This window comes from Trichosurus vulpecula, chromosome 8 (assembly GCF_011100635.1).
Source record: "Trichosurus vulpecula isolate mTriVul1 chromosome 8, mTriVul1.pri, whole genome shotgun sequence".
In the NCBI taxonomy this organism is placed as follows: domain Eukaryota; kingdom Metazoa; phylum Chordata; class Mammalia; order Diprotodontia; family Phalangeridae; genus Trichosurus; species Trichosurus vulpecula.
In genome coordinates this window covers 157,344,661-157,371,698 of record NC_050580.1, presented here as the reverse complement: position 1 = coordinate 157,371,698, position 27,038 = coordinate 157,344,661, and the positions used below count along the sequence as shown (strand labels likewise).

Genomic DNA, 27,038 nt, shown 5'->3' with positions numbered 1-27,038 from the left:
TAGAAGTGAGGGCAGATGGGGGGAGGAGGTAATCAAAAGCAAACACTTTTGAAAAGGGACAGGGTCAAGGGAGAAAATTTAACAAAGGGGGATAGGATAGGAAGGAGCAAAATATAGTTAGTCTTTCACAACATGAGTATTGTGGAAGGGTTTTACATAATGATACACATGTAGCCTATGTTGAATTGCTTGCCTTCTTAGGGAGGGTGAGTGGGGAGGGAAGAGGGGAGAGAATTTGGAACTCAAAGTTTTAAAGGCAGATGTTCAAAAAAAAGTTTTTGCATGCAACAATCTATCTTGCCCTACAAGAAAGTAAGGGAAAAGGGGATTGGGGGGGAGTGCAGTGACTGGGGAACGGGGCAATCATAATATATGCCATCTTGGAGTGGGGGAAGGGTAGAAATGGGGAGAAAATTTGTAATTCAAACTCTTGTGAAAATCAATGCTGAAAACTAAAATATTAAATAAATAAATAATAAGACAGTGGGGAAAAAAAGAAAACACTAAAATGGCAACAGATGAGAACTTTTTAAAATGCCTGATCATTGAGTTTGTATAACCATGTATTTAGAGGTAAGCATAATCTCCAGGCCCAACAGCCATGGAAAGTCTAGGCCTTCACAACAGACTGTTTATTAATTTGAGGAGTATTTAAGAACTGTGCTTCCTGGTCTTTGTGAAGATTAAGCACATGAAACTTGGAAAGTAATCAAAAATTGTGCTTAACGGACAATTATTAGAGCCTCATATACACATATGTAGAAGTAAATATATATATATATATAATATATATATATATACATACACATACACACACACACACACACACACACACACACAATACATATACATATTCTCCCACAATCTAGTATGGCAGAAAAAAGCAATTATTATTATGCCCATTTTTCAGATGAAACACATTGGTTTTAAGAACACAGAATTACTCAGATTTTCTGACACTGGGTGCAATATCTATTGATTAGGCAATAATTTCTCTCTAAATATTTCTCAATAGATTGAGAAATGCAGTTGTGTAGAACCAATAGTCGTCATCCACTTCTCAGTCCCTTTCAATGTAGCTTCTAACCTCATCATTCAACTGAAATGAATCTCTCCAAAATTACCAATGACTTCTTAATTGTCAAATCTAACTGCTTTTTCTTGGTTCTGCCTTCTAATTCTTTCAGCAGTATTTGACACTGTTGACCACCTTCTCTTGAATAGGCTCTTCTAGATTAACAAAAAATTGAAACTAAAAAAAAATCACCATTAAACTAATAAATAAAACTAGGCCTCATTTTATGAAAAAAAAATAATAAAATACATAAACCATTGGTTAATTTGATTAAAAACAGGGAGAAAACCAAATTACTAGTATCAATCAAAAGTTTAAAAAAACAGCAATTAATATGAAATTAAATCAATTATTAGGAATTATTTTGCCCAATTATATTCCGGTAAAACTGTCAATCTAAATGAAATGGATGAATATTTGCAAAAATGTAAACTGCCTACGTTAACAGAAGAGGAAATAGAAGACTTAAATAATCCAATCTTAAAAAAAGAAATTGAACAAGCTATCAATGAGCTCCTAAAGAAAAAATCCCCAGATCTGGTACTGGCTAGGAGATAGAGAGATGGATCAGTAGAACAGGTGGGGCACACTATACACAGCAAGTAATGACCACAGTAATCTAGTGTTTGATAAATGCAAAGATACCAGTTTTTGAGACAAGAACTTACTAGACAGACTGACTTACTGACAGAAACTACTGGAAAAACTAGAAAGCAGTTTGACAGAAACTAGGTATAGATAGCAGATTAACTGTTTACCAAGTTAAGATCAAAATGGATACATGATTTAGACATAAAAAGATAATATCACAAGCAAATTAGGCAAGCATGGAATAGTTTATCTATCAGAGCTATGGATAATGGACAAATTCATGACCAAACAAGTGATAAACAGCATTATGGTTTAAAAAATGGGTAATTTTGATTACATTAAAAAGTTTTTGCACCAACACAATTAATGCAGCTAAGGTCAGAAGGAAAACAGAAAACCAGGGAAAACATTTTTGCAAAGTAACACAACTCTGAGGTACCACTAAAAACCTATCAGGATTGGCTAGTATGAAAGAAAGTAAAAATGACAAATGTTGGAGGGGATGTGGGAAAATTGGGACACTAATACTCTATTGGTGGAGCTGTGAACTGATCCAACCATTCTGGAGAGCAATTTGGAACTATTCCCAAAGGATTATAACACTGTCCATACCATTTGACCCAACAATAGCACTACTAGGTCTGTATTGCAAAGAGATTTTTTTAAAGGGGGCAGAGGATCTATATGTACAAAAAATATTTATAACAGTTCTTTTTGTGATGGCAGAGAATTGGAAATTGAGGGGACGCCCATCAATTGGGGAATGGCTAAGCAAGCTGTGGTATATGATTGTGATGGAATACTACTGTACTATAAGAAATGACAAGCTTTCAGAGAAATCTGGAAAGACTTACATGAACTGATGCAAAGTGAAGTGAGCAGAAACAGGAGAACATTGTACATAGTAACGGCAATATTATATGATGATCAACTGGGAATGACTTAGCTATTCTCAGTAATATCAAGATCTAAGATAATTCCAAAAGACTTATGATGTAAAATGCTACCCATCTCCAGAGAAAGAACTGATGGAGTCTGAATCCAGATTGAAGCATACTCTTTTTTACTTTAAAATAAAGTTTTCTTTCACAATGACTAACATGGAAATATGTTTTGTATGACTGTACATGTACAACCTATATCAAATTGATTGTATTCTCAAGGAGGGGAGTGGTCAGGAGAAAGGAAGAGAATTGGAACTCAAAATTTTTTAAGATGACTTAAAATTTTTTACATGTAATTAGGAAATATTTAACAAAATAAATTAAAAATTCTTTAAAAAGAAAAAAATATTCTCTCCTTCTGTAATTCTATTACACTACTCTCTTTTGGTTTTCCTTCTAATTATCTCCTGTCTGACCTTTCAATCTCAGTCTCCTTTGCTAGCATCATTTATACCACACTGGCTCCCAATGGGTAGACCTCCAAAGCTCTATGTCCTAAGCCATTTTCTCTTCCCTGTCTTTTATTCTCTCATTCTATGATCTCATTAGACCCCTTGGGTTTCATTATCATCTCTATGCAGAAGAATCATGGGTCAGCTCCAGTCCTATAGCACTAATTACCTGTTAAACATTTTCAATAAAATGTCCTAAAAAATCTCAAATTCAACATGCCCAAAATAGAGCTTATTGTTCTTCCCCAAACCTACCCTCTTCCAAGCTTGCTATTATTGCCAAAAGCACTATCCTTCTTCTTGTCATTCTTGACTCCTTATTCACACTCATTTCATGTATGTAGTCAATAACCAAATCTTGTCATTTCTAACTCTATAAAATTCCTTTCCTCACTCCCACCCTCAAATCTTCACTTATACAGCCACCACTCTAGTTCAGGGCTTTATCATCTCTTATCTGTAGAAAACCTCCTTATTATGCTCCTCACCCCAAATCTCTCCTCACTCCAACCCATCATCTATAAAGCTGATGATGTAACTTTCCTAATGGGCAGCTCTGACAATGACACTGCTCGACTTCAAAAACTACAGTGGACAATACTGCCTCTAAAAGTATACATAAACTTCATTTGAACTCCTCACAACCGAGCCCTAGCCCCAATCTACTTTTCTGAACTTTGATATTATTCCCTTTCACATTCTCTACAGTTCAGCCAGATGAACCTTCTTATTATTCTTCATAGATGGCATAGATTCCTCCTCTATCTGTACTTTGCACTGCCTGTCCCTTTTGCAAGGAATGCAGTCCCTCCTCATTTCTGTCTCTTAGAATCTCTAGGCTTCTTCAAGACTTGGCTCAAGCATCATACTTTACAGGAGGTCTTTCTTGATCCACTTCTCCCTCCCAACTTCTAGTGCCCTCCCTCAGTAAATCACCTTGTATCTATTTTGTTGCATATATACATGTCCTCTGCAAAGATTTAAGTTCACTGAGGACAGGGATTATTTTACCTCTATCTTTTTATCTCAAGCACTTAGCACAGAGCCTGAAAGGCACATAATAGAAGCTTAACAAATGCTTGTTGTAACACGTAACATGTCAGATCATGAAGTATATCTAAAATGTAGAAACCAAGGAAAATTCTTAAAATAAGAACAGATATGATTAAGATTTTAAAGAAAGGTGGCTACTTTTGAAGTAGATGGCATCAATAAAGGTCTTACTCACGGGCAAGTTATGAGTTAGATATTTCGGTGTGAAATGAAAAAAAGATTTAATTTAGTATTAAATTGCAAATTGAGTACTGTATAAAATGGGGAAAACTGAGGAAAAAGAAAATGATATTAAAAAATAAGCCCTGTAATATTTACAGAGAATACAAATACATATTATTTTCCAGAGTCCATCTAAATTAAGAGGCATCTCACACCAAGATCCAGAATTCCAATTTCTTAACCTAGAACAAAAAAAACCACACCAATATGTTAAAATTTTAGGGAACTTTTCTTACTGTGATTCTCTTCATATCCAGCTGGCGGAGTTGCATCATATGCTGAAGAATAGTGTGTTTGTACCATGACTCTTGAGCTATTGGATTGCCATCAAGAGTGATGTCTGAGAGAGAAGTGGAGTCAGCAAGGCACAGAATATCTTCAAAACTACAGAAGTAAAGAAAAACATATGATTATTCTTAAACCTTTAAATAATACTTTTGATTTTCATGGAGCTTAACTCTAACTTTTATTAATTATTCCTTTCACTTCCTATTCCTGTTCACTTAAATGGGTCTTTCCACTTTCCAGAAACCACCTGTGATGGAGTAATAGAGAAGGGATGTGGTCCCCCTCCCCACCTCCAGCTTCTCAGGGCTTAAAGCTCTAGAAGCCTTCTGTTGACTGTATCAGTTGAGGTGAGGGGAAGAGGGTGGTGAGAATTACATTTCAGTCTTTTACAATAGCTAAAAAGAGCAAAAGGATAAGCAAGAATAAAGAGGCAAAACCCCCACTCTTCCATGGATTTTCCATGGATAAACACAAATCACAGCAGCCTTAGACCCACATTACTTGGGCTATGCATCTCTAACATCCATGAAATTCTGCCTTTTAGTGGGACCAAGCAAGGTAATCTAGATTGACTCAGTATAAATAACTTAAAAGGTTCACCATTCATTGCCAAAGTGAAAGTTCAAATACAGCACAATACATGAACCTGAGAGTCTTGATTTGGTCTCATTTTTCTCTTAACTCTGCCTGTAGCCTGTCAATCAGACTTTGTCTAATCTTTGCGTACCTTCACATGCTTAAAATTGCCTGTTTTCTCTCTGAAAGTTTGCCTTGTGTTACTCTATGAAACGTAAATTAATCTATCCTGACTTAAAACAGTGGAAATTACTCATACCTTAATTTAAGTAAAGTATTTATTGAAATTCTCCTTGTGAAAGCAGTTTATTACTGTATCAAGTACTGTAAAAAATACAAAGGTAGCTAAGCAGTGCTAGTAGATTCAGTGGACATAGTAATAGGTTGGGAAGACCCAGGTTCAAATTCTCCATCAGACACTGTGTCCCTGTGTGGGGCTGTGTGCCCTTATTTCATTGAACTACAGTTTCCTCAGCCGTAAAATGGGGATAATAATAGCACCTAAAGAGGGTTGTTGTCAGAATCAAATGAAATAATATATATATAAAGCACTCTACAGACCTTAAAGCATACAGACCTAAAGCATAAATCAAAAGACGTAAGATTGATTTATAAAAGAAACTGTTTTCCTTTCTGCTGGAAGTTTGTAACCTAGTAAGACATATAAACATAAAACAATCAGAACAACACAAGACAGCAGATCATTACTCAGACATCTGACTGGAACTTTGGGGCCAAGTAACTCTGACCAAATTCTATCTAACCAGCAACCCTCCTATCTTACTTATGTACCACTCTCTTCAGTCTGCCTCCTAATCTAGATTATTCCTCAATATCAACAGAGAGCTTAATGGCCTCAGTACACTTTCTTTATCTTCCTTTACTCTCAGCGCTAATCTTTCCCCATCTCAAAATATTCCTATTTGCTAGGAATTACTCCCTTCCCACTGTGTGATTTCTGAAACACCAAACTATTTAATTCAATAAACATTTATTAAGCTCCAACTATCTGTAAGACACTATGCTAAGTCATTAGGTAAACAAAGATAAAAACCTAAGTCCCTGCCTGCCCTCCAGGGACTCACAATCTATCAGAATGATACAATATGTACATAAAGAAGTAAATATAAGACCAATTTGAGAAGAAAAAGATTATTAACAACTAAGGCCAGTTAGAAAACTTTAGTTAATGTTTCTTTAGAAAAGGATCATATGATCATAAAACTAGAGCCAGAAGGGGTACTAGAGCTAAGTCTTGAACTAAACTGGAAACAAATGACCAACCATAGCTCCAGAGGGCCAATGATGAAGCACGCTACCTACTTCCTGAGAGAGAAATTATGGATGTAGCTGAAAAATGAGACATATACGTTTTTAACATGGTCACTATAGGAATTTGTTTTGCTTGACTTTGTATATCTGTTACAAGGGTTTGCCTTTTTCCCCCGATGGTGAGGGAGAATGGGTAGGAGAGAAAATAAAATTTTGTTAACGAGTGGAGCAGAGCCAAGATGGCAGCTGGAAATCAGGGAATAGCGTGAGCTCCACACCAAGTCCCTCCAAAAACCTATAAAAAATGGCTCTGAACAAATTCTAGAACTACAGAACCCACAAAATAGCAGAGGGAAGCAGGGCTCCAGCCCAGGACAGTCTGGATGGTTGCTTGGTGAGGTCTATCATGCACGGAGCTGGGAGCAGAGCGGAGCAGAGCAGAGCCCAGTGTGGGCTGCGTGGACCAACCAGACCAGGAGCCAGGCGGAGCAGGCCCTAGTGCCCTGAATCAGTGAGCTGTGGCAGTTACCAGACTTCTCAACCCACAAACAGCAAAGACAACAAAGAAGGTGATTGGGAAAAGCTGCTGGGGACAGGATGACAGAGTTCAGGGTTCAGCCACCGCCCCGGGGGCAGCATAGGTGGGGCAGCCACAGAACTACAGCTGCAGTTGCTTCCAGCCCCAGGCCCACCTGGTGGGAGGAATTAAGTGGCGGATCAGAGCAGGAGTACAGAGCCTGCTGAAGATCTGAGTCCAGTGCAGGTTGGGGGTTCTTGGGGAAGGAGGAGTGCTGGTGTGGCAGAGCTGGCTGTAATAGCTCTGAAATCAATAGCGCATCCCCTCAAGCTTGGAACAAAGTACTCTTTACTCTACAAGCAGTCATACCGCACTGAAAAACTCAAAAGGTCAAGTAAGTTGGCTGGGAACATGACCAGGCCGCAAAAACGCACCCAGATTCAGTCTCAGACTTTGGAATCTTTCTTTGGTGACAAAGAAGACCAAAACATACAGCCAGAAGAAGTCAACAAAGTCAAAGAACCTACAACAAAAGTCTCCAAGAAAAACATGAACTGGTCTCAGGCCATGGAAGAACTCAAAAAGGATTTGGAAAAGCAAGTTAGAGAAGTAGAGGAAAAATTGGGAAGAGAAATGAGAAGGATGTAAGAAAACCATGAAAAACAAGTCAATGACTTGCTAAAAGAGACCCAAAAAAATACTGAAAAATATGCTGAAGAAAACAACAGCTTAAAAAATAGACTAACTCAAATGGCAAAAGAGCTCCAAAAAGCCAATGAGGAGAACAATGCCTTGAAAGGCAGAATTAGCCAAATGGAAAAGGAGGTCCAAAAGATCACTGAAGAAAATACTACCTTAAAAATGAGATTGGAGCAAGTGGAAGCTAGTGACTTGATGAGAAATCAAGATATTATAAAACAGAACCAAAGGAATGAAAAAATAGAAGACAATGTCAAATATCTCATTAGAAAAACCACTGACCTGGAAAATAGATCCAGGAAAGATAATTTAAAAATTATTGGACTACCTGAAAGCCATGAACAAAAAAAGAGCCTAGATATCATCTTTCAAGAAATTATCAAGGAGAACTGTCCTGATATTCTAGAGTCAAAGGGCAAAATAGAAATTGAAAGAATCCACTGATCGCCTCCTGAAAAAGATCCCAAAAAGAAATCTCCTAGGAATATTGTTGCCAAATTCCAGAGCTCCCAGATCAAGGAGAAAATATTGCAAGCAGCCAGAAAGAAACAATTTGAGTATTGTGGAAACACAATCAGAATAACACAAGACCTTGCAGCTTCTACAATAAGAGATCGAAGGGCTTGGAATACGATATTCTGGAGGTCAGTGGAGCTAGGATTAAAACCAGCAAAACTGAGTATCATGCTCCAAGGCAAAATATGGATTTTCAATAAAATAGAGGACTTTCAAGCTTTCTCAGTGAAAAGAACAGAGAGCTGAATAGAAAATTTGACTTTCAAACACAAGAATCAAGAGAAGCATGAGAAGGTAAACAAGAAAGAGAAATCATAAGGGACTTACTAAAGTTGAACTGTTTTGTTTACATTCCTACATAGAAAGATGATGTGTGTAATTCATGAGATCTCGGTATTAGGGTAGCTGAAGGTAATACACACACACACACACACACACACACACACACACACACACACACACACATATATGGAGAGAGAGAGAGAGAGAGAGGACACAGGATGAGTTGAATGCGAAGGGATGATATCTAAAAAAATAAAATCAAATTAAGGGATGAGAGAGGAATATATTGAGAGAGAGAGAAAGGGAGAGATAGAATGGGGTAAATTATCTCACATAAAAGTAGCAAGAAAAAGCAGTTCGTTGGAAGGGAAGAGGGGGCAGGTGTGGGGGAATGAGTGAGTCTTGCTCTCATTGGATTTGACTTGAGGAGGGAATAACATACACACTCAATTGGGTATCTTACCCCACAGGAAAGTAGGGGGAAGGGGATAAAAAAGGGGGACAAGGGGGCAGCTAGGTGGCGCAGTGAGTAGAGCACTGGCCCTGGAGTGAGGAGGACCTGAGTTCAAATCCAGCCTCATACATTTGACACACTAGCTGTGTGACCTTGGGCAAGTCACTTAACCCCAATTGCCTTGCCTGCTCCTCCAAAAAAAAACAAAAACAAAAACAAAACAAAAAAGGGGGGACAATAGAAGGGAAGGCAGATAAGGGGAGGAGGTAACGAAAAGCAAACACTTTTGAAAAGGGACAAGGTCAAGGGAGAAAATTGAATAAAGGGGAACAGGATAGGAGGGAGGGAAATATAGTTAGTCTTTCACAACATGAATATTTTTGGGAGTGTTTTGCATAATGATACATGTGTGGCCTGTGTCAAATTTATTGCCTTCTTAGGAAGAGTGGGTGCGGAGGGAGGACGGGAGAGAATTTGGAACTCAAAATTTTAAAAGCAGATGCTCAAAAAGAAAAGGTTGTTTTTGCACGCAATGGGGAAATAAGATATACAGGCAATGGGGCACAGAAATCTATCTTGTTCTACAAGAAAGTAAGGGGAAGTGGGACGGGTGGGGGAGGGGAAAGGGGTGATAGAAGGGAGGGCTGACTGGGGAATGAGGTAATCAGAATATATGCCATCTTGGAATGGGAGGGAGGGTAGAAATGGGGAGAAAAGTTGTAACTCAAAATCTTGTGGAAATCAATGCTGAAAACTAAAAAATACCAAATTGGAAAAAGAAAAAGAATTCTCTAAAAAACAACAAAAAAAATGCAAATCAAAATAACTGTTAGGTTTCACCTCATGACCAGCAAAATGACAAATGACAAAACACGGGAACAGTCAATGCTGACAGGATTGTGGGAAGATAGGCCTACTAGTATACTGTTGGTAGAGCTGTGAATCAGTACAACCACTTCAGAAAGCACCATGGAATTATGCAAATAAAGTGAATAAAATGTCCATACCATTTGACCCAGAGATTCTAATGCTAACTATATACCCCAAGGAGGTCATTCATAACATTCCTGATAAATTTTGGTCATCCATGAACATACTACCCCCATTCTACTTTTCGATGGCTATAATTATTAGAAAGTTTTCCCTATATGAACCAAAATTTGCTTCTTACTACTTTTGCCTGTTATTCCTAGTTCTACATTTTGGGGACAAGGAGAACAAGTCTAACCATGCAGTGTGTGCTTACTTTATTACAAATACTTGAAGACATGCAAGCAAAACTCTCTTCCTCCTCCAAGTTCCTCCCTTCTAGGCTATACATCCCTGGTTCCTCCAAACAATCCTTATAGCAACATATTGAGACCCTTCATCATCTGTTACCCTGCCCTACTCTATACATGCCCCAAATTATCCAATGTCCTTTGTAAAAAGTGGTGCCAGAACTGAATACAGTATTCTAGAAAAAGGTAGAGTACAATGGCACTCTAGGTCTAAGAGAACACAATCATCTAGAAAAAAGTAGAGTACAATGTCACTTTTGAAACTGCTCCCTCTAAAGTTACCAATGATCTCTTAATTGCCAAATCTAATGGTCTTTTCTCAATCCTCAGCTCCTTGACATCTCAGCAGCATCTGGCAGTGATTAATCATCTTCTCCTCTTGGATATTTTCTTTAAATGTCAGGTCACTGTTTGATCTTTCCTGTGTGCTTATAGTCTAACTTTGGTACTTATTTGCATTTCTGTCTTATCTCCTTACTAGACTGTAAACTCCTTGAAAGGAGGGATTGTGTAGGTTTTTTCACCTTTATATGCTCAGCATTTTGCACAATGCAGTCACTTAATACATTATTGAATTGAACTTGAATACGTTCCTACTTTTCATCAATCAAGCAGATGGACTCAGCAAGTTCAGAAGCATATGTATAAATTATGTGGTTTCATTTAGATTGCAAGTAGTGTTTAATAGTAGCTTAATTGCTAATTTACAAGTAAGTCTCGACAGAGGCTATGACTTGCTTAGTGTTAAGTAGAGTTTGAAATTAACAATATAAAAGTTTCTGGATCCATCTAACAAGTATTCTTTTGTAGAATGAAATTTATATATTAATTACTAAAAAGAAAAAAAAATTCCTCCCCAAATCCTTAAAAAAAATTTTGAGTATAGAAAAAACATGTTATTATCTTATAAATGTATATCATAACAAACTAAACAAACTCCGGAAATCTAGATGACCTATAAAAATCCATCTGTTCTGCATCTGTATTTGAAGTGCAGCAAAAATGGATAAGAATGGAAAAATCTTTGTCATCCTCAGAAGGCACTGTGCCCTGCCAACTACTCCCAAATCAGCTGTTACTGTTGATATCCATACTTAAGTCTGTGTTCTTTAGTAAAATAAATCCATATTTGATAGAGGAGATTGTTCATAGAATTTCATTTCCATCTGCAGTGTATTCTACCAATAAACATGCCAGGCATTCCTAGAAATGCTTTGACAAAGTAGATCATTACATTAAAGGATTTCCCTATCCAAATAAAACATCTCTTCAAATACACACAACATATACCCTTAATGAAAATTTACAATGTGCTACCTAATCAGAAAATATTGTAACCATATTTTTTAAAATAACTGGAAATGTAACAATCATAGCAGCATGGTGGTGGCTCTAACACTCTCTATGTCACATTTGTCCACTAGTCTCTACAGTAGTGCATCTTAACCTGGGATCCTTAAACATTTAAAAAAACCACATATGTTGATAACTGCAGTTCAACATGATTGTTATTCCTCTGTAATACTCCATGTTTTATTTTGTGCACTTAAAAACATTCTGAGGAGCAGTCTATAGACTTTACTGTATTGCCAAAGAAGTCCATGACACAAAAAAAAGTTAAGAAGCCCTGATCTACAGGGTAACAGAAAGAGAAATGCACACTTTTCCAAAGCCTGTCATTCAACCCCAAACCTGACATTCCTTTTTCCCAGATTACTCATGTATTTGTTCCTTCCCTCAACATTTTACTTTCTTAATGCCACATCTGCTTCCTATCTGGTAAGAAAAAGAAAGGGACAATTTATCTCTACTGACAGTGACTTAATAAGTTGGAAATGGAAAATTAACATTATCAGATGACTTCATGTTGATTACTTGGTATAAAAAAAAGCATATCAACAACAACAGATAAATACACTAAAATATTCAGATACTAGATATTTTATTCATGTGATTCTCAAATAAAAGCTAATCATCCCAGTTAGTAAATTACTTACCAAAAAAATAGGTTAAGTGCTTTGGATATTAGGTGATTATTAATTCTTTCATACCAATGGGTTATGGACTACAAAATGCATTTACCCAAACCCAATTTCTTCACTGTTGATTAATTAGTAGCCCTACATACTATTAAGTACAGAAGTAGAAAAAGACAAAACCTTATTCACAGGAACTTGGAGTGAGGTGGAGGAGGGAGGAGGCAGTAGGGACTAATACAATCAATAGAAAAGAATCACCACAGTATGTAGTTAGATATTAAATCATACAATGCCTAAAATTACAAAATTTTATAAAAAGTATAAAGTATGAAAGAGGGAGGGAGGGAAGGAGGGAGGAAGAAGGGAAGGAAGGAAGGAAGGAAAGAAGGAAGGAAGGAAGGAAAGATGGAAGGAAGGAAGGGAGGAAGGAAGGAAGGAAGGAAAGATGGAAGGAAGGAAGGAAGGAAATTATTCAGAATTTATTAAACAGAAAGGTATGGAGCCAAGATGACAGACTAGACATAACCACCCATCGAAACTCTCCCAACATTTCCCTCCAAACAACTTTAAAATAATGCAAGAAATTCAATTCTGAAGAAGCACAGTGAAGAAAAGGTCAGAGTGAGACATTTTTTCAGCCCAAGAGAACTGATGAGGTTGGCACAAAAATCCACTGAAGAAAAAAACTCTTTAAAAACCAGAACTGGTCAAATGGAAAGACAGGTACAAAAATCCACTGAAGGAAAGAACTTAAAAATCAGAATTGGTCAAATAATAAAATAAAAGGGTACAAAGGCTCACCAAAGAAAATAATTCCTCAAAAATTAGAACTGGACAAATGGAAACTACTGACTCCACGAGACATCAAGAAACAATAAACTCAAATCAAAAGAAAGAAAAAATAGAAGAAAATGTCAAATGCTTCATGGGAAAAACAGGTAACCTAGAAAACAGACCAAGAAGAGACACTTTAAGAATTACTGGACTACCTAAAAGCAATAATTTTTAAAAGATCCTATAAATCATATTTCAAGAAATTATAAAGGAAACTGTCCAGAAGGTAAAATAGAAATTAAAGGAAACTAAAAATCATCCCCTGAAAGTGAACCTAAAACGAAAACTCCCAGGAATATTATAAACAAATTCCAGAGCTACCAGATCAAAGAGAAAATACTGCAAGCAGCCAGAAACAAACAATTCGGGTATTATGGCGCAACAGTCAGGATCATACAAGATTTAGCAACTGCAATGTTAAAGGATCAGAAGGCTTAGAATATAATATTTTAGAAGGCAAAGGAGCTAGGATTAAAACCAAGAATAATACACTCAGCAAAACTGAGTAAAATTTTTCAGGGAGAAAAAATGGACATTTAATGAAATTGAGGACTTTCACGTATTCCTGATGAAAAGACCAGAGATGGATAGAAAATTTGATATTCAAACACAAGATGAAAGAAAAATTACAAGGGATTTTAAAAAGTTAAACCGTTTACATTAATATATGGAAAGATGATACATGTCAGTTCAAAGAGCTTTATTATTATTAGTGTAGTTACAAAGGGTCTATCTAGACAGAAAGCATAGATATGAGTTGATTTTGTTGGGATAATCTCAAAAAATGTGAAGGAATGAGAAAAAGGGATGGACTGAGAGAAGGGGGAAGGAAGAGGAAGAATGGGGAAGATCATCTCACATAAAAGAGGCACACAAGTAAGAACTTTTACAGCAGAGGGAAAAATAGGGAGAGAAGTGGTAGGCAATACTTAAACCTCACTCTCACCTAAATTGGTTCAAAGAAGGAGGAGAGAGGGGGAGAGGGAGAGAGAGAGAGAGTGTGTGCGTGTGCGTGTGCGCACGGGCATGTATTGCTATTTAGTCATTTTTTGGTCTTGTCAGACTCTCTGGGATCTTATGTGGGGTTTTCTTGGTAGAGATGCTAAAGTGGCTTGCCATTTCCTTCTCCAGCTCATTTTACAGATGAGGAACCAAGGCAAATAGGATTAAGTGACTTGACCACAGTCATATAAGATAGTAAATGTCTGAAGCCAGATACGAACTTGGGAAGATGAGTCTTCCTGACTCCAGGCCCAGCACAATAACCACCGAGTCACCTAGCTGCCCTAAATATATATACAAGGTATGCATGTATATACACACATATATAAGCATATATGAATGTATGTATGTATACACACAAACACATACATACACACATCCAATTAGTACAGAAATCTAGCTTACCCAACAGGTAAGTAGGAAGGGAAAAGGATAAGAGAAAGGAGGGGTGGGTTGACAAAAGGGAGGGTAGATTAAAGCAGGTAGTAGTCAGAAACAAAACAGACTTTTGAAGAGGGACAGAGTAAAAAGAGAGAAGGATAAACAGAAGTAAATAGGATGGAGAGAAATACACAGTTAGTAATCATAACTGTGAATACAAATGGGATGTATTCACCCATAAAACTAAGTAGACAGCAAAATGGATCTGAAACCAGAATCCCATAACATGTTGTTTACAAGAAACGCACTTGAAACAGAAAAATATATACAGAGTTAAAATAAGGGGCTAGAGCAGAATCTGTGGTGTTTCAGTTGAGGTAAAAAAGGCAAGAGTGGAAATCATAATCTTAGAAAAAGCAAAAGCAAAGATAGATCTAATTAAAAGAAATAAGCAGGGAAACCACATTTGCTAAAAGGTAACACTGATAATGAAACAGTATCAATACTAAATATATATATGCACCAAATGGGCAGTTAGGTGACACAGTGGATAGAGTGCTGAGCCTGGAGTGAAGAAGACCTGAATTCAAATCTGGCCTCAGCCACTTACTAGCTATCCCTGGTCAAGTCACTTAACCCTATTTGCCTCAACTTCCTCAACTGTAAAATGAACTAGAGAAAGAAAATGGCAAACCATACCACTATTTTTACCATTTGTCAAGTAAGGTCACAAAGAGTTAGACACGATTGAAACAAATGAACAAAAACAATATAATGTACCAAATGGCATAGCATCCAAATTCTTAAAGGGAAAGTTAAAGGAGTTACAAGAGGAAATACTAAACTATACTCGCTCTTGTCTAAATTGGTTCAAAGAAGGAAGAAGGTATGTGGGGAAGAGGGGCCCACTGAGTGAGGGGACTTCAACTTTACTCTCTCAGACCTAGATAAATCTAATCATAAAATAAATAAAGCGATGAATAGAATTTCAGAAAAGTTAGATATGATAGACCTTTGGAGAAAAATGAATGAGAACAGAAAGGAAAATACCTTTTTCTCAATTGTACATGGTACCTTCACAAAAATTGACCATGTATTAGGGCATAAACAACTCACAAAAAATTGCAGAAATATTAAAAGCACCCTTCAGGAACCATAATGCCATAAAAATTACATTCAATAAAGGACCTTGGAAACACAGATTAAAAATTGATTGGAAACTAAATAATCTAATCCTACAGAATGCATGGGCAAAAGAACAAGTTATAGAAATAATCAGTAATTTCATTTAAGAAAATGACAACAATGAGACCATACCAAAATTTGTGGGATGCAGCCAAATGCGTACTTTGGAAAAAATATATCTTTAAACATTTATGTATCAATAAAAAAGAGAAAGAGCAAATCAACATATTGGGTATGCAATTTTAAAAAATCCAATTAAACACCAAAATAGAGATCTTGAAAATCAAAGAAGCAATTAATAAAATTGAAAGTAAAAAAAAAAAGATATTGAACTGATAAATAAAACTAGGAACTGGTTTTATGGGAGAAAACAATAATATATATTAAACCCTTGATTAATTTGATTAAAAAAGAAAACCATATTACCAATGTCAAAAATGAAAAAGGTGGGGGGCGGAGCCAAGATGTCATCTGGAAAGCAGGGACTAGTGTGAGCTCTCTGCTGAGTCCCTCCAAAAACCTATAAAAAATGGCTCTGAACCAATTATACAACTGCAGAACCCACAAAACAGCAGAGGGAAGCAGGGCTCCAGCCCAGGACAGGCTGGATGGTCTCTGGGTGAGGTCTATCCTGCACGGAGCTGGGAGCAGAGGGGAGCGGAGGAGACCAACCACACCAGGAGCCGGGCGGAGTGTGCCTTAGCGCCCTGAATCAGTGAGCTGTGGCAGTTACCAGACTTCTCAACCCACAAACACCAAAGACAGTGGAGAAGGTTAGTGGGAAAAGCTGTGGGAGTGGAAGGAGTTCGAGGTTCGGCCACCACCCCCGGGGCAGCAGAGGTGAGGCAGCTACAGAAGTACAGCTGCAGTTGCTTCCGGCCCCAGGACCACCTGGTGGGAGGAATTAAGTGGTGGATCACAGCAGGAGTGAAGAGTCTGCTGAAGATCTAAGTCCAGTCCAGGTTGGGGGTTCTTGGGGAAGGAGGAGTTATGGTGTGGCAGAGCTGGCACATCCCCCCAGGCGAGGAACATAGTTCTCTAAACTCTACAAGCAGTCATACCCCACTGAAAAACTCAAGGGTCTAGTTAGTTGGCTGGGAATATGGCAGGCAGCAAAAACACACCCAGATTCAGTCTCAGACTTTGGATTCTTTCTTTGGTGACAAAGAAGACCAAAACATACAGACAGAAGAAGTCAACAAAGTCAAAGAGCCTACAACAAAAGTCTCCAAGAAAAACATGAACTGGTCTCAGGCCATGGAAGAGCTCAAAAAGGATTTGGAAAAGCAAGTTAGAGAAGTAGAGGAAAAATTGGGAAAAGAAATGAGAAGGATGCGAGAAAACCATGAAAAACAAGTCAATGACTTGCTAAAGGAGGCCTAAAAAATACTGAAAAATATACTGAAGAAAACAATAGTCTAAAAAATAGACTAACTCAAATGGCAAAAGAGCTCCAAAAAGCCAATGAGGAGAACAATGCCTTGAAAGGCAGAATTAGCCAAATGGAAAAGGAGGTCCAAAAGACCACTGAAGAAAATACTACCTTAAAAATGAGATTGGAGCAAGTGGAAGCTAGTGACTTGATGAGAAATCAAGATATTATAAAATAGAAGCAAAGGCATGAAAAAATGGAAGACAATGTGAAATATCTCATTGGAAAAACCACTGCTCTGGAGAATAGATGCAGGAGAAATAATTTAAAAATTACTGGACTACCTGAAAGCCATGAACAAAAAAAAGAGCCTAGATATCATCTTTCAAGAAATTATCAAGGAGAACTGCCCTGATATTCTAGAGTCAGAAGGTAAAATAGAAATTGAAAGAATCCACAGATTGCCTCTTGAAAAAGATCCCAAAAAGAAAAGTCCTAGGAATATTGTTGCCAAATTCCAGAGCTCCCAGATCAAGGAGAAAATACTGCAAGCAGCCAGAAAGAAACACTTTGAGTACTGTGGAAACACAATCAGAATAACCCAAGATCTAGCAGCTTCTACATTAAGAGATCAAAGGGCTTGGAATATGATATTCTGGAGGTCAATGGAGCTAGGATTAAAACCAAGAGTCACCTATCTGTAACCAGAATGGACTTTGTTTTCTTTGAATGACTCAGCTCGCCTCGTTGAGCTTCCCTGGATGCTGGGGCTTGCTCTTCCGGGGAAGGACCAGAGCTTCCTGTGTGATGAGTCATGGCGCTGGCTGATGGGAGGTGTGTTAACGTGGTCTACGCTGGGGGAGGGGCCAAGTCAAGAACCAATCGGCCCTGGTCGTTCAGGTGGCGCTTGATGATGTCAAAAACTCTATAAGAGGGGAGAGGACAGCTTGAAGATCCTCCTTTCCTTCTCCAGTTGGAGCCAGAGACACCAACAGCCGAAGCTGAGCTGCCGGTAGCAGAGCTGACTAGAGGCTAGTGGGTAATCTTCTTACCGTAGAGGGGAAGCATGTATACGATTTTGCCTTATACCATCTCGCTTCTCTGTGGCCTTCTGATTACCCTTGTAAGGCGGACTTATTGGGCCTGGAAGCTTTTGATGAAAATATCAAAATGGGGACGCTGGTTTGTGGGCTTGTTATTGTGGAGTGTAAATACATGCTTTAGTTCTCCTGCCTTCTGCCTAGAGAATTCCTTATATCCTGCGGTTCCGGACCTTTTAGGCACATATGAGATTCTCTTTGAAATCATAAATTCTGCCTTCCTAATATACTATCCAGCAAAACTGAGTATGATGCTCCAAGACAAAATATGGACTTTCAATAAAATAGAGGACTTTAAGGCTTTCTTAGTGAAAAGACCAGAGCTGAATGGAAAATCTGAATTTCAAACACAAGAATAAAGAGAAGCATGAAAAGGTAATCAAGAAAAAGAACAAGAAAAAGAAATTGCAAGGGACTTACTAAAGTTGAACTGTTTTGTTTACATTTCTACATGGAAAGATGACGTGTATGATTCATGAGACCTCAGTATTAGGTTAGCTGAAGGGAATATGAATATATATATATATGTTCATGTATATATATAGAAGTGAATGTATATGTATGTATATATATGTGTATATATATATATACAGAGAGAGAGAGAGAGAGAGAGAGAGAGAGAGAGGGAGGGCACAGGGTGAGTTGAAGATGAAGGGAAGATATCTAAAAGAAATAAAATCAAATTAAGGGATGAGTGAGGAATATATTGAAAGAGGGAGATAGGGAGAGATAGAATGGGGTGGATTATCTTGCATAAAGGTGGCAAGAGGAAGCAGTTCTGTGGGAGGAGGCGAGAGGGCAGGTGAGGGGGGAATGAGTGAATCTTGCTCTCATCAGATTTGACCTGAGGAGGGAATACCATACATACTCAATTGGGTATCTTACCCCACAGGAAAGAAGAGGGAAGAAGATAAAAAAGGGGAGATAACGGAGAGGAGGGTAGATGGGGGTGGAGGTAATCAAAAACACTTTGGAAAGGGGACAGGGTCAAGGGAGAAAATTCAATAAAGGGGGATGGTTTGGGAAGGAGCAAAATATAGTTAGTCTTTCACAACATGAGTATTGTGGAAGAGTTATACATAATAATACACATGTGGCCTATGTTGAATTGCTTGACTTCTTAGGGAGGGTGGGTGGGAGGGAAGGGAAGAGGGGAGAGAATTTGGAACTCAAAGTTTTAAAAACAGATGTTCAAAAGCAAAAAAAAAAGTTTTTGCATGCAACTAGAAAATAAGATACACAGGCAATGGGGCGTAGAAATTTATCTTGCCCTACAAGAAAGGAAGGGAAAAGGGGATGGGAGGGGAGTGGGGTGACAGAAGGGAGGGCTGACCAGGGCAACCAGAATATACGCCATCTTGGAGTGGGGGGGAGGGTAGAAATGGGGAGAAAATTTGTAATTCAAACTCTTGCGAAAATGAATGCTGAAAACTAAATATATTAAATAAATAAATAAATTTTAAAAATGAAAAAGGTGACTGCAACATCAATGAAGATGAAATTAAAGTTATTATTAGGAGCTATTTTGCCTATTATATACCAATAAAACTGAAAATCTAAGTGAGATGGATAAATATTTACAAAGATATAAACTGCCCAGATTAACAGAAGAGGAAATAGAATATTTAAATAACCGTTTCTTAAAAGAAGAAATTGAACAAATCACAAATGAGTACCATAAGAAAATACTGCTGGGACCAGATGAAATTAAACATGAATTCTATCAAACATTTAAAAGACAATTAATTTCAATAAAGAATGAATGATTTGAAAACATAGATAAAGGAGTCTTACCAAATTCCTTCTATGACACAAATATGGTTTTGATACATAAAGCAGGGAAAGTAAAAGCAGAGAAATACAGACTAAGTTATCTAATGAATATTGATGCAAAAATTTTAAATAAAATACTAGCAAGGAGATTACAGAAATATATCACAAAGAGCATACACAGTAATCAGGTGGGAATTATATCAGGAATTCGTGGCTGGTTGAACACTAGGTAAACTATCAGCATTATTGACCATATCAATAACAAAAACAGCAAAAGTGATATGATTATATCAAAGGGGCAGAAAAAAGCTTTTGACAAAATACAACACTCATTCCTATTACAAACATTAGAAAGCAAAGGAATAAAAGGGGTTTTTCTTAAAATGATAAATACTATCTATCTAAAACAATCAGCAAGCATTATCTGTAATGGGATTACACTCAAAGGCTTCCCACTAAGATCAGGGGTAAAGCTAGGATGCTCATTAGCACCACTATTATTCAATATTGTACTAGAAATGCTAGCTATAACAATAAGACAAGAAAAAATAAACTGAAGGAATACTAATAGGCAACAAGAAAAAAAATACTATCACTGAAGATGACATATGATGGTATACTTTGAGAGCCCAAGAGAATCAACAAACTAGTTGAAACAATGAACAGAGCTGCAGGATATAAAACAAGCCCACATAAATCATCAGCATTTCTATATATTACCAATAAAACATAGCAGGAAGAGATACAAAATGAAATTCCATTTAACATTACTACAGAACAGGGGAAGCTAGGTGGTACAGTGACTAGAGGACCAGCCCTGGAGTCAGGAGGACCTGAGTTCAAATCCAGCCTCAGACCCTTGACACATGCACTAGCTGTGTGACCTTGGGCAAGTCACGTAAGCCCAACTGCCCTGCCAAAAAAACAAACAAAAAAATAACTACATAACACACAATTACGGAACACTTTTCACACACATAAAGATGGATCTTAAAAATTAGAGAAAAATTAACTGCTCATAGGCAGGCTGAGTCAATATAATGAATGACAATTCTACCTAAGTTATTTTACTTATTCAGTGCCATACCAATAACACTACCAAAGAATTACTTTACAGAGGTAGAAAAAATAATAAAATTCACCTGGAAGAACAAAAGTTTAAGAATATCAATATTAATGAAAAAATGTAAAAGAAAGTAGCCTAGCAGTACCAAATTTAAAAATTACAAAGCAGTAATCATCAAAACAATCTGGTACTGGCTAAGAAATAGAGTAGTAGACCAATGGAATGGATTAGGTGTATAATACACAGTAGTAAATGACCATAATAGTCTAGTGTTTAATAAACCCAAAGATCCATGATTTTGGGACAAGAAATCACCGTATGACAAAAATTGCTGGGAAAACTAGAAAGAAGTTTCACAGAATCTTGGCATAGATCTACATCTCACACCATATACCAAGATAAAGGAAAAATGGGTAAACGATTTAGACATAAAGGCTGATATCATAAGCTAACTGAGAAGCCTGGAAAATTTTACCTGTTAGAGCTATGGATAAGGAAAGAGTTTATGATGAGTCAAGAGACAAAGACAATCATGGGAAGTAAAATAGATAATTTAAATTATATGAAATTAAAAAGGTTTTGCACAAACAAAACCAATGCAGACAAAAGTAGAAGGAAAGCAAGAAACTGGGGAAACAGTTTACAGCAAGTTTCTCTGATAAAGGCTTTATTTCTCAAATATATAGGGAACTCAGTCAAATTTATAAAAAAGAAGAGCCATTCCCCAATTGACAAATGGTCAAAATATAAACAGGCAGTTTTTGGAAGAAATCAAGGCTATCTATGGTCATATGAAATAATTGCTCTAAATCACTATTGATTAGAGAAATGCAAATTAAAACAAATTTAAGGTATCACTTCATATCTATTAGATTGACAAACATGACAGTAAAGGAAAATGACAAATACTGGAGGGGTCTAATGCATTGTTAGTGTAATTGTGACCTAGTCTAACCATTCTGGAGAAAAATTTGGAACTATACCCAAAGGGCTATAAAACTATGCATACCCTTTGATGCAGAAATACCACTACAAGGTCAGTATTCCAAAGAGATCAAAGGGGGAAAAAAAGGACCTATACATACAAAAATATTTATAGCAGTTCTTTTTGTGATAGCAAAAAATTGGAATTTGAGGGAATGCCTATCAAATGGAGAACAGCTAAACAAGTTGTGGTATATATGGTTGTGATGGAATACTATTGTGCTATAACACAATGACAAGGGGGATGATTCAGAACTGGAAAAGACATAGGAATTGATGTAGAGTAAAATGAGCAGAACCAGGAGATTATCATACATATTATAGCTACTGTGATTGAGACAATTCCAAAGGCCTAATTCAATAATTGCTATCTACCTCCAGCGACAGAGCTGATGAACTCTGAGTGCAAAATGAAGTATAATTTTTTCCATTTTTTCTTGTTTTTTTTTTTTTGCAACATGTCTAATATGGGACTATGGGATTTTTTTGCATTATTTCACATGAATAATTAATATTACATGGGGCAGCTAGGTGGCACAGTGAGTAGAGCACCGGCTCTGGAGTCAGGAGGACCTGAGTTCAAATCCGGCCTCAGACATTTGATACATGTACTAGCTGTGTGACCTTGGGCAAGTCACTTAATCCCAATTGCCCTGCCCCCCAAAAAAAAATAATTGATATTACATTGCTTTGCCTCCTCAATGGGTGGGAGAGGGGCTGGAGGGAGAGAGATAATTTGGAACTCAAAATTTTTTAAAAAAAGAATGCTTAAAATAAATAACTTTTTCAAGGAACTAATCAAAGTAAATAGATGTAATTTTTTTTAATTTTTAATCACCATGTGCCAGGCATTATGATATAAACTTTACAAATATTATCTTCTTTGATCCTCACAACAACCCTGCAAGGGAGATGTTATTCCTATTCTCATTCTACAGCTGAGGAAATAGAGGCAGACAGAGGTTAAATGACTTGTTCACGGTCACAAATGTGATAAGTGTCTAAGATTGCATTTGAACTTATATCTTCTAAGCCCAGTGCTCTAACTATTGAACCCCTGGTATAGGCTTTAAAGAAAGTCATCACAAAGGCAATAAAAGCTTAAGTTTGGCCTTGATGCCTGTGTAAGATATGAACAGTTACAGAAAAGAGGAGAATGACATTCTAAATTGAAAAAAAAACAAAAAGAGCACAGACATAAAGGTAGCCATGAGCTATAGTCAAGCTTTGGTAGTGGCAGAAGGTTAGATCTGAAAGAATACTGACTTGAACAAGCAGGTGTTTGATAGTGAATAATAAGAAATTAGGTTGAATTGGTACAGAGGCATAAAATTATGTGCAGTCTTAAAAGTCAGCAGAGGTATTTAGATTTGATGTCTTAAACATTATAGTTTCTTAAGTAACACAATCCTAGACCAACAAAGTCTTTCTAGAAGATGTAGAACTGTGCAGACTTTACTCATTGTAAATTTATGCTAGCAAACTTCAACTTTTCTCTAAATGTTGTTCAGTAGTTCCTATTTTCGTTTCTTCACTACTAGGCTCCCCACCTCAGGGTGAGCAATTCCAGGTCTCTTCTGTCTTTGACCTCTAATTTAAATTTCCTCAATATTCTTGATCACATTGGATCCCTGTCTCTTACTTGACTGAAAAAGATCAAGTCTATAACAGTGGGAGCTTCCTAATCCCATGTGATGCTAACCACAGTATATATTTAACAAGGTGTTGCTGGCAGCCACTAACCTGATATACTCAACAAATAAGAGATCTGACTTCAAGGAGTCCCATGCTCACCCTAGCAAGAAGTGGGGGGAGAGAGGAGGGTAGGAAGGGACGTGCCAATGCCAACCTATCTATGGTTCTCAGAAAGTAAATGACCTTCTTCTACCCCTCAGTTCTGCCTCTGAGAGGCCAAGCTTCCAATCTTTCTATCTAGGGGAAACAGAATATTATGGATTTACAGAATCATAATCAGCTATAGTGCTCCGCTCTGACAAACCCTCCCTCTTTTCAGAACTTAATATTTTTCACCCATATGTTCCTGGGCAAAATAAAATTACTTTCCACAGACACAGACAAAACATGCTTTGCTGTATATAAGACTTTGTTCTTATCACAGAAGTCATTAAGAGCAACAAAAAAATATAGAATAAGATATCCATTACTTGGCTATGCCCCACACTCATTCTAGTTCTCTCAAACTAAGGAAGAACAGATTGTATCAGACCCCAGGAGTTCTAACAATTGCATAATCAATTTGATAAACCCCACGACTACTCCTCCACATCAGTGAGCAAAAACGGGTAAACAATAGAATACAGTTCATAACTGAGGTTCGACTCACGCATCCGGCAGGGACAGTCTTCAGATGAAGACTCAGGACCTCAGGACCTCCCAGCTCCTCCTCAGCAGGAAATAGAGTAGACAATGGGATCCAGAAGCACTGGGAGTACACAGAAGATCCCATAGAAAACATTTTTCTTGGTCTCAACTGTTCTACTGCTGGAAGCCGGGTCAGGCTACAGAGAAACTCTCCCTACCAGACCTACTATTTGTACCTCCTCTCCCCCTCCCACCTCTCCCTTCTTAACAATAAGCACTCAGTTCAAGTTTCTGGGTCCAAAACATAAGTCATATACCCTCTGAGCCTTCCCATCAGTAACTGAACCTGTCTGTTCTCTCCTCACCTTACTCTGAAGTTACGGGGGTCAGGAGTGAGGGAGAAGTGAGGATATTACATAGAGCTCTGTCTCTATATTGACTTTCTATTCCTTCCCATTAGGCTCAGTGGAAGAGCTGGGTCCCTTCCTCTCTAGAAGATAACTACTTTTTACCTACTATATACAACTTGGTACTTTATTACGTTAGCAAGGATGTCAATACTTCAGTGGATCTGTAATCTCATCATGTGTGTATTCTCTATTGGTGCAGATTACAACCCATCCACACTATTTCATTCTGTGCTATTCTTGTCCCTGTGCTCCCATAAATCCTCCATAGAGAATTTACCCAATTATGACATAAGTAATAGGTTGTCATGACCAAATAATTCATCACCATCTAATGGAAAAACCATTAGTGATGAGAGGAAAACAGGAAGGCTTTCACAACCTATCATTCCCTACAGCAATGTCTCCTGATCTCCAGTCTCCAGTGAAAAGGAGAGGTAAGGCATAACTTCCCATCTGACCATCTACTGTGGCACACGTACCCCATGGGAAGGAGGCACTAACCAGACTGAGGCTCAACTTCCATCCATCTGCACCAGCACAATGTAACATCCATCTCATGCTACCTTTACCAGCTCAATCTTCAGGCCCTATAATCTACAGCCTCCAGGGGCAAAGAGCAGTTACCCTCCTTTCAACCTCCCTTCTACTATGCCTATCCCCCCGAGGAAAGAGGGAAGTCTGTAGGGAGTGGAACTTCTGTCTCTTGCTGTGAGGTCTCCTGCCTAATCTTCAGCCTCTGGAGGAAGGAGAAAGTGAAACTTCTCCATTTGATGTGTACCTTCCATTTCATGGTATCTCCTACCCTATCTCCAGCCTCCTCTGGAAAGAGGAGTGGTGCCTTCCACTCAATGATTAACATACTCACACCTACTCATACTCTACATATGCCAATGATACTCTCTTTCCTTCCTCAATGAGTTCAGTACCTGGCTCAATCTTTCTCTCTTCCCCAACTCATGCCTTCACAATACAGTGCTTCTTAAACTGTGCGTCACAACCCCATATGGGGTTGTGAAAAATTTGGCAATAGTAAAATGTTTCTGCATATGCAATGACCAAAAATTAACTCAAAATCAAATGCGTAATGAATCTGAGGTGTTTCTGGCCATGCTTGCCCATGTTGCATTGCACAATTTCTCTGCAGCCTTGGCTCTGAAACACAAAACCTGTACACTTTACACTGTGCATGCCCTAAGGCTATGCAACACCAACAAATGCTGCAGAAAAAGGGGTCTCAAGTGGAAAAAGTTTAAGAAGCCCTGTATTAGGGAACTTCAATACACATACTGACTTTTCCTCAAATACTGTAACCACTCAGTTCCTCAACTTACTCACTTTTAACATCTTACTCCTCCATTCTACCTCCATCACATACAAAAATAATCATAGCCTTGAGCTTGCTGTCACCCACAAATGTACCACCTTCATGTACACAAATTCCAAAATTCCCTTATCTGACCAAAATCTTTTTACTTCTCCCTCTGCCTTCGTTTATTAAGCTCTACTTTTCACCCATACTGTGACCTTCTAATCTCTTGACCCCCATGCTATCTCATCAGAACTAACTATTCTTTCCTCTTTTCCCCATCCTGAACCCTTGGTGAACCAGTTCACCTCTACACTATCCTCTGGAGTCCCTGGTTGTCTTATCTAATTGCCAATGGTGCCCTGCCAAGCCTCAGCCTTGGATCACTCCCATCACCCACCATCTTCACTCCTACATAAGTACTGCTGAACAAAGATGGAGAAAACCATGCAACCATTGTGAATGAGCCCACTGCAGATTTTTGTTATACAATCTACACTGGCACCTCATTGTCCCTAGGCAATCCTTCTACACCTGTCTTATCAACTCAGAGGCTCTTCCAAACCTTTTCATCCCTTCCCAAACCTCCCATAGCTTCTTCTTCTCCACCCTCTCTGCTGGGAACTTTGACTCATAGTTTACAGAAAAAAATTGAAGTCATTCTCTACCAGCTCCCTCTTCTTCATCTCATATCACCCAGATGCCTTCTGCCACTATCTCCTCCTTCAGCCCTGTCTCACACAAAGAAGTGACCCTGTTCTTCTCTAAAGCAAACCCTTCTACCCACATAAGCAATTCCATTCCATTCTGTCTCCCCTAATAGACTGCCCCTCTACTTCCTATCTTTAATCTCTTCCTATCTGCTGCATACACACATACTCATGTCTCCTCTATCTTCCAAAAAAGTCCTTACCTGACCCTTCCTTCCCTGATATTTCCTTATATATCTTCTATTCTTTGTGACTAAACTCTTTGAGAAAATCCTCTACAATAGGCATCTCCACATCCTCCCCTCCCCCTCCTCATCCTCTACAACAGGAGCCCCCACATCCTCCCCTCCCCCTCCTCGCCCTCTACAATCGGGTTTCCAAACTCATCATTCT

General features: G+C 38.0%; 1 protein-coding gene across 2 annotated transcripts in view; it reads right to left on the bottom strand.

Annotated features, from left to right (window-relative positions):
* Positions 1 to 27,038, bottom strand: part of LRRC49 (leucine rich repeat containing 49) — a 180,039-nt gene that overhangs the window by 70,935 nt on the left and 82,066 nt on the right. For both annotated transcript variants that reach the window (XM_036737270.1, XM_036737272.1), the window contains one exon: positions 4,574 to 4,721. In XM_036737270.1, the coding sequence (XP_036593165.1) occupies positions 4,574 to 4,721 (148 nt within the window). The remainder of the gene's footprint in view (positions 1 to 4,573; positions 4,722 to 27,038) is intronic.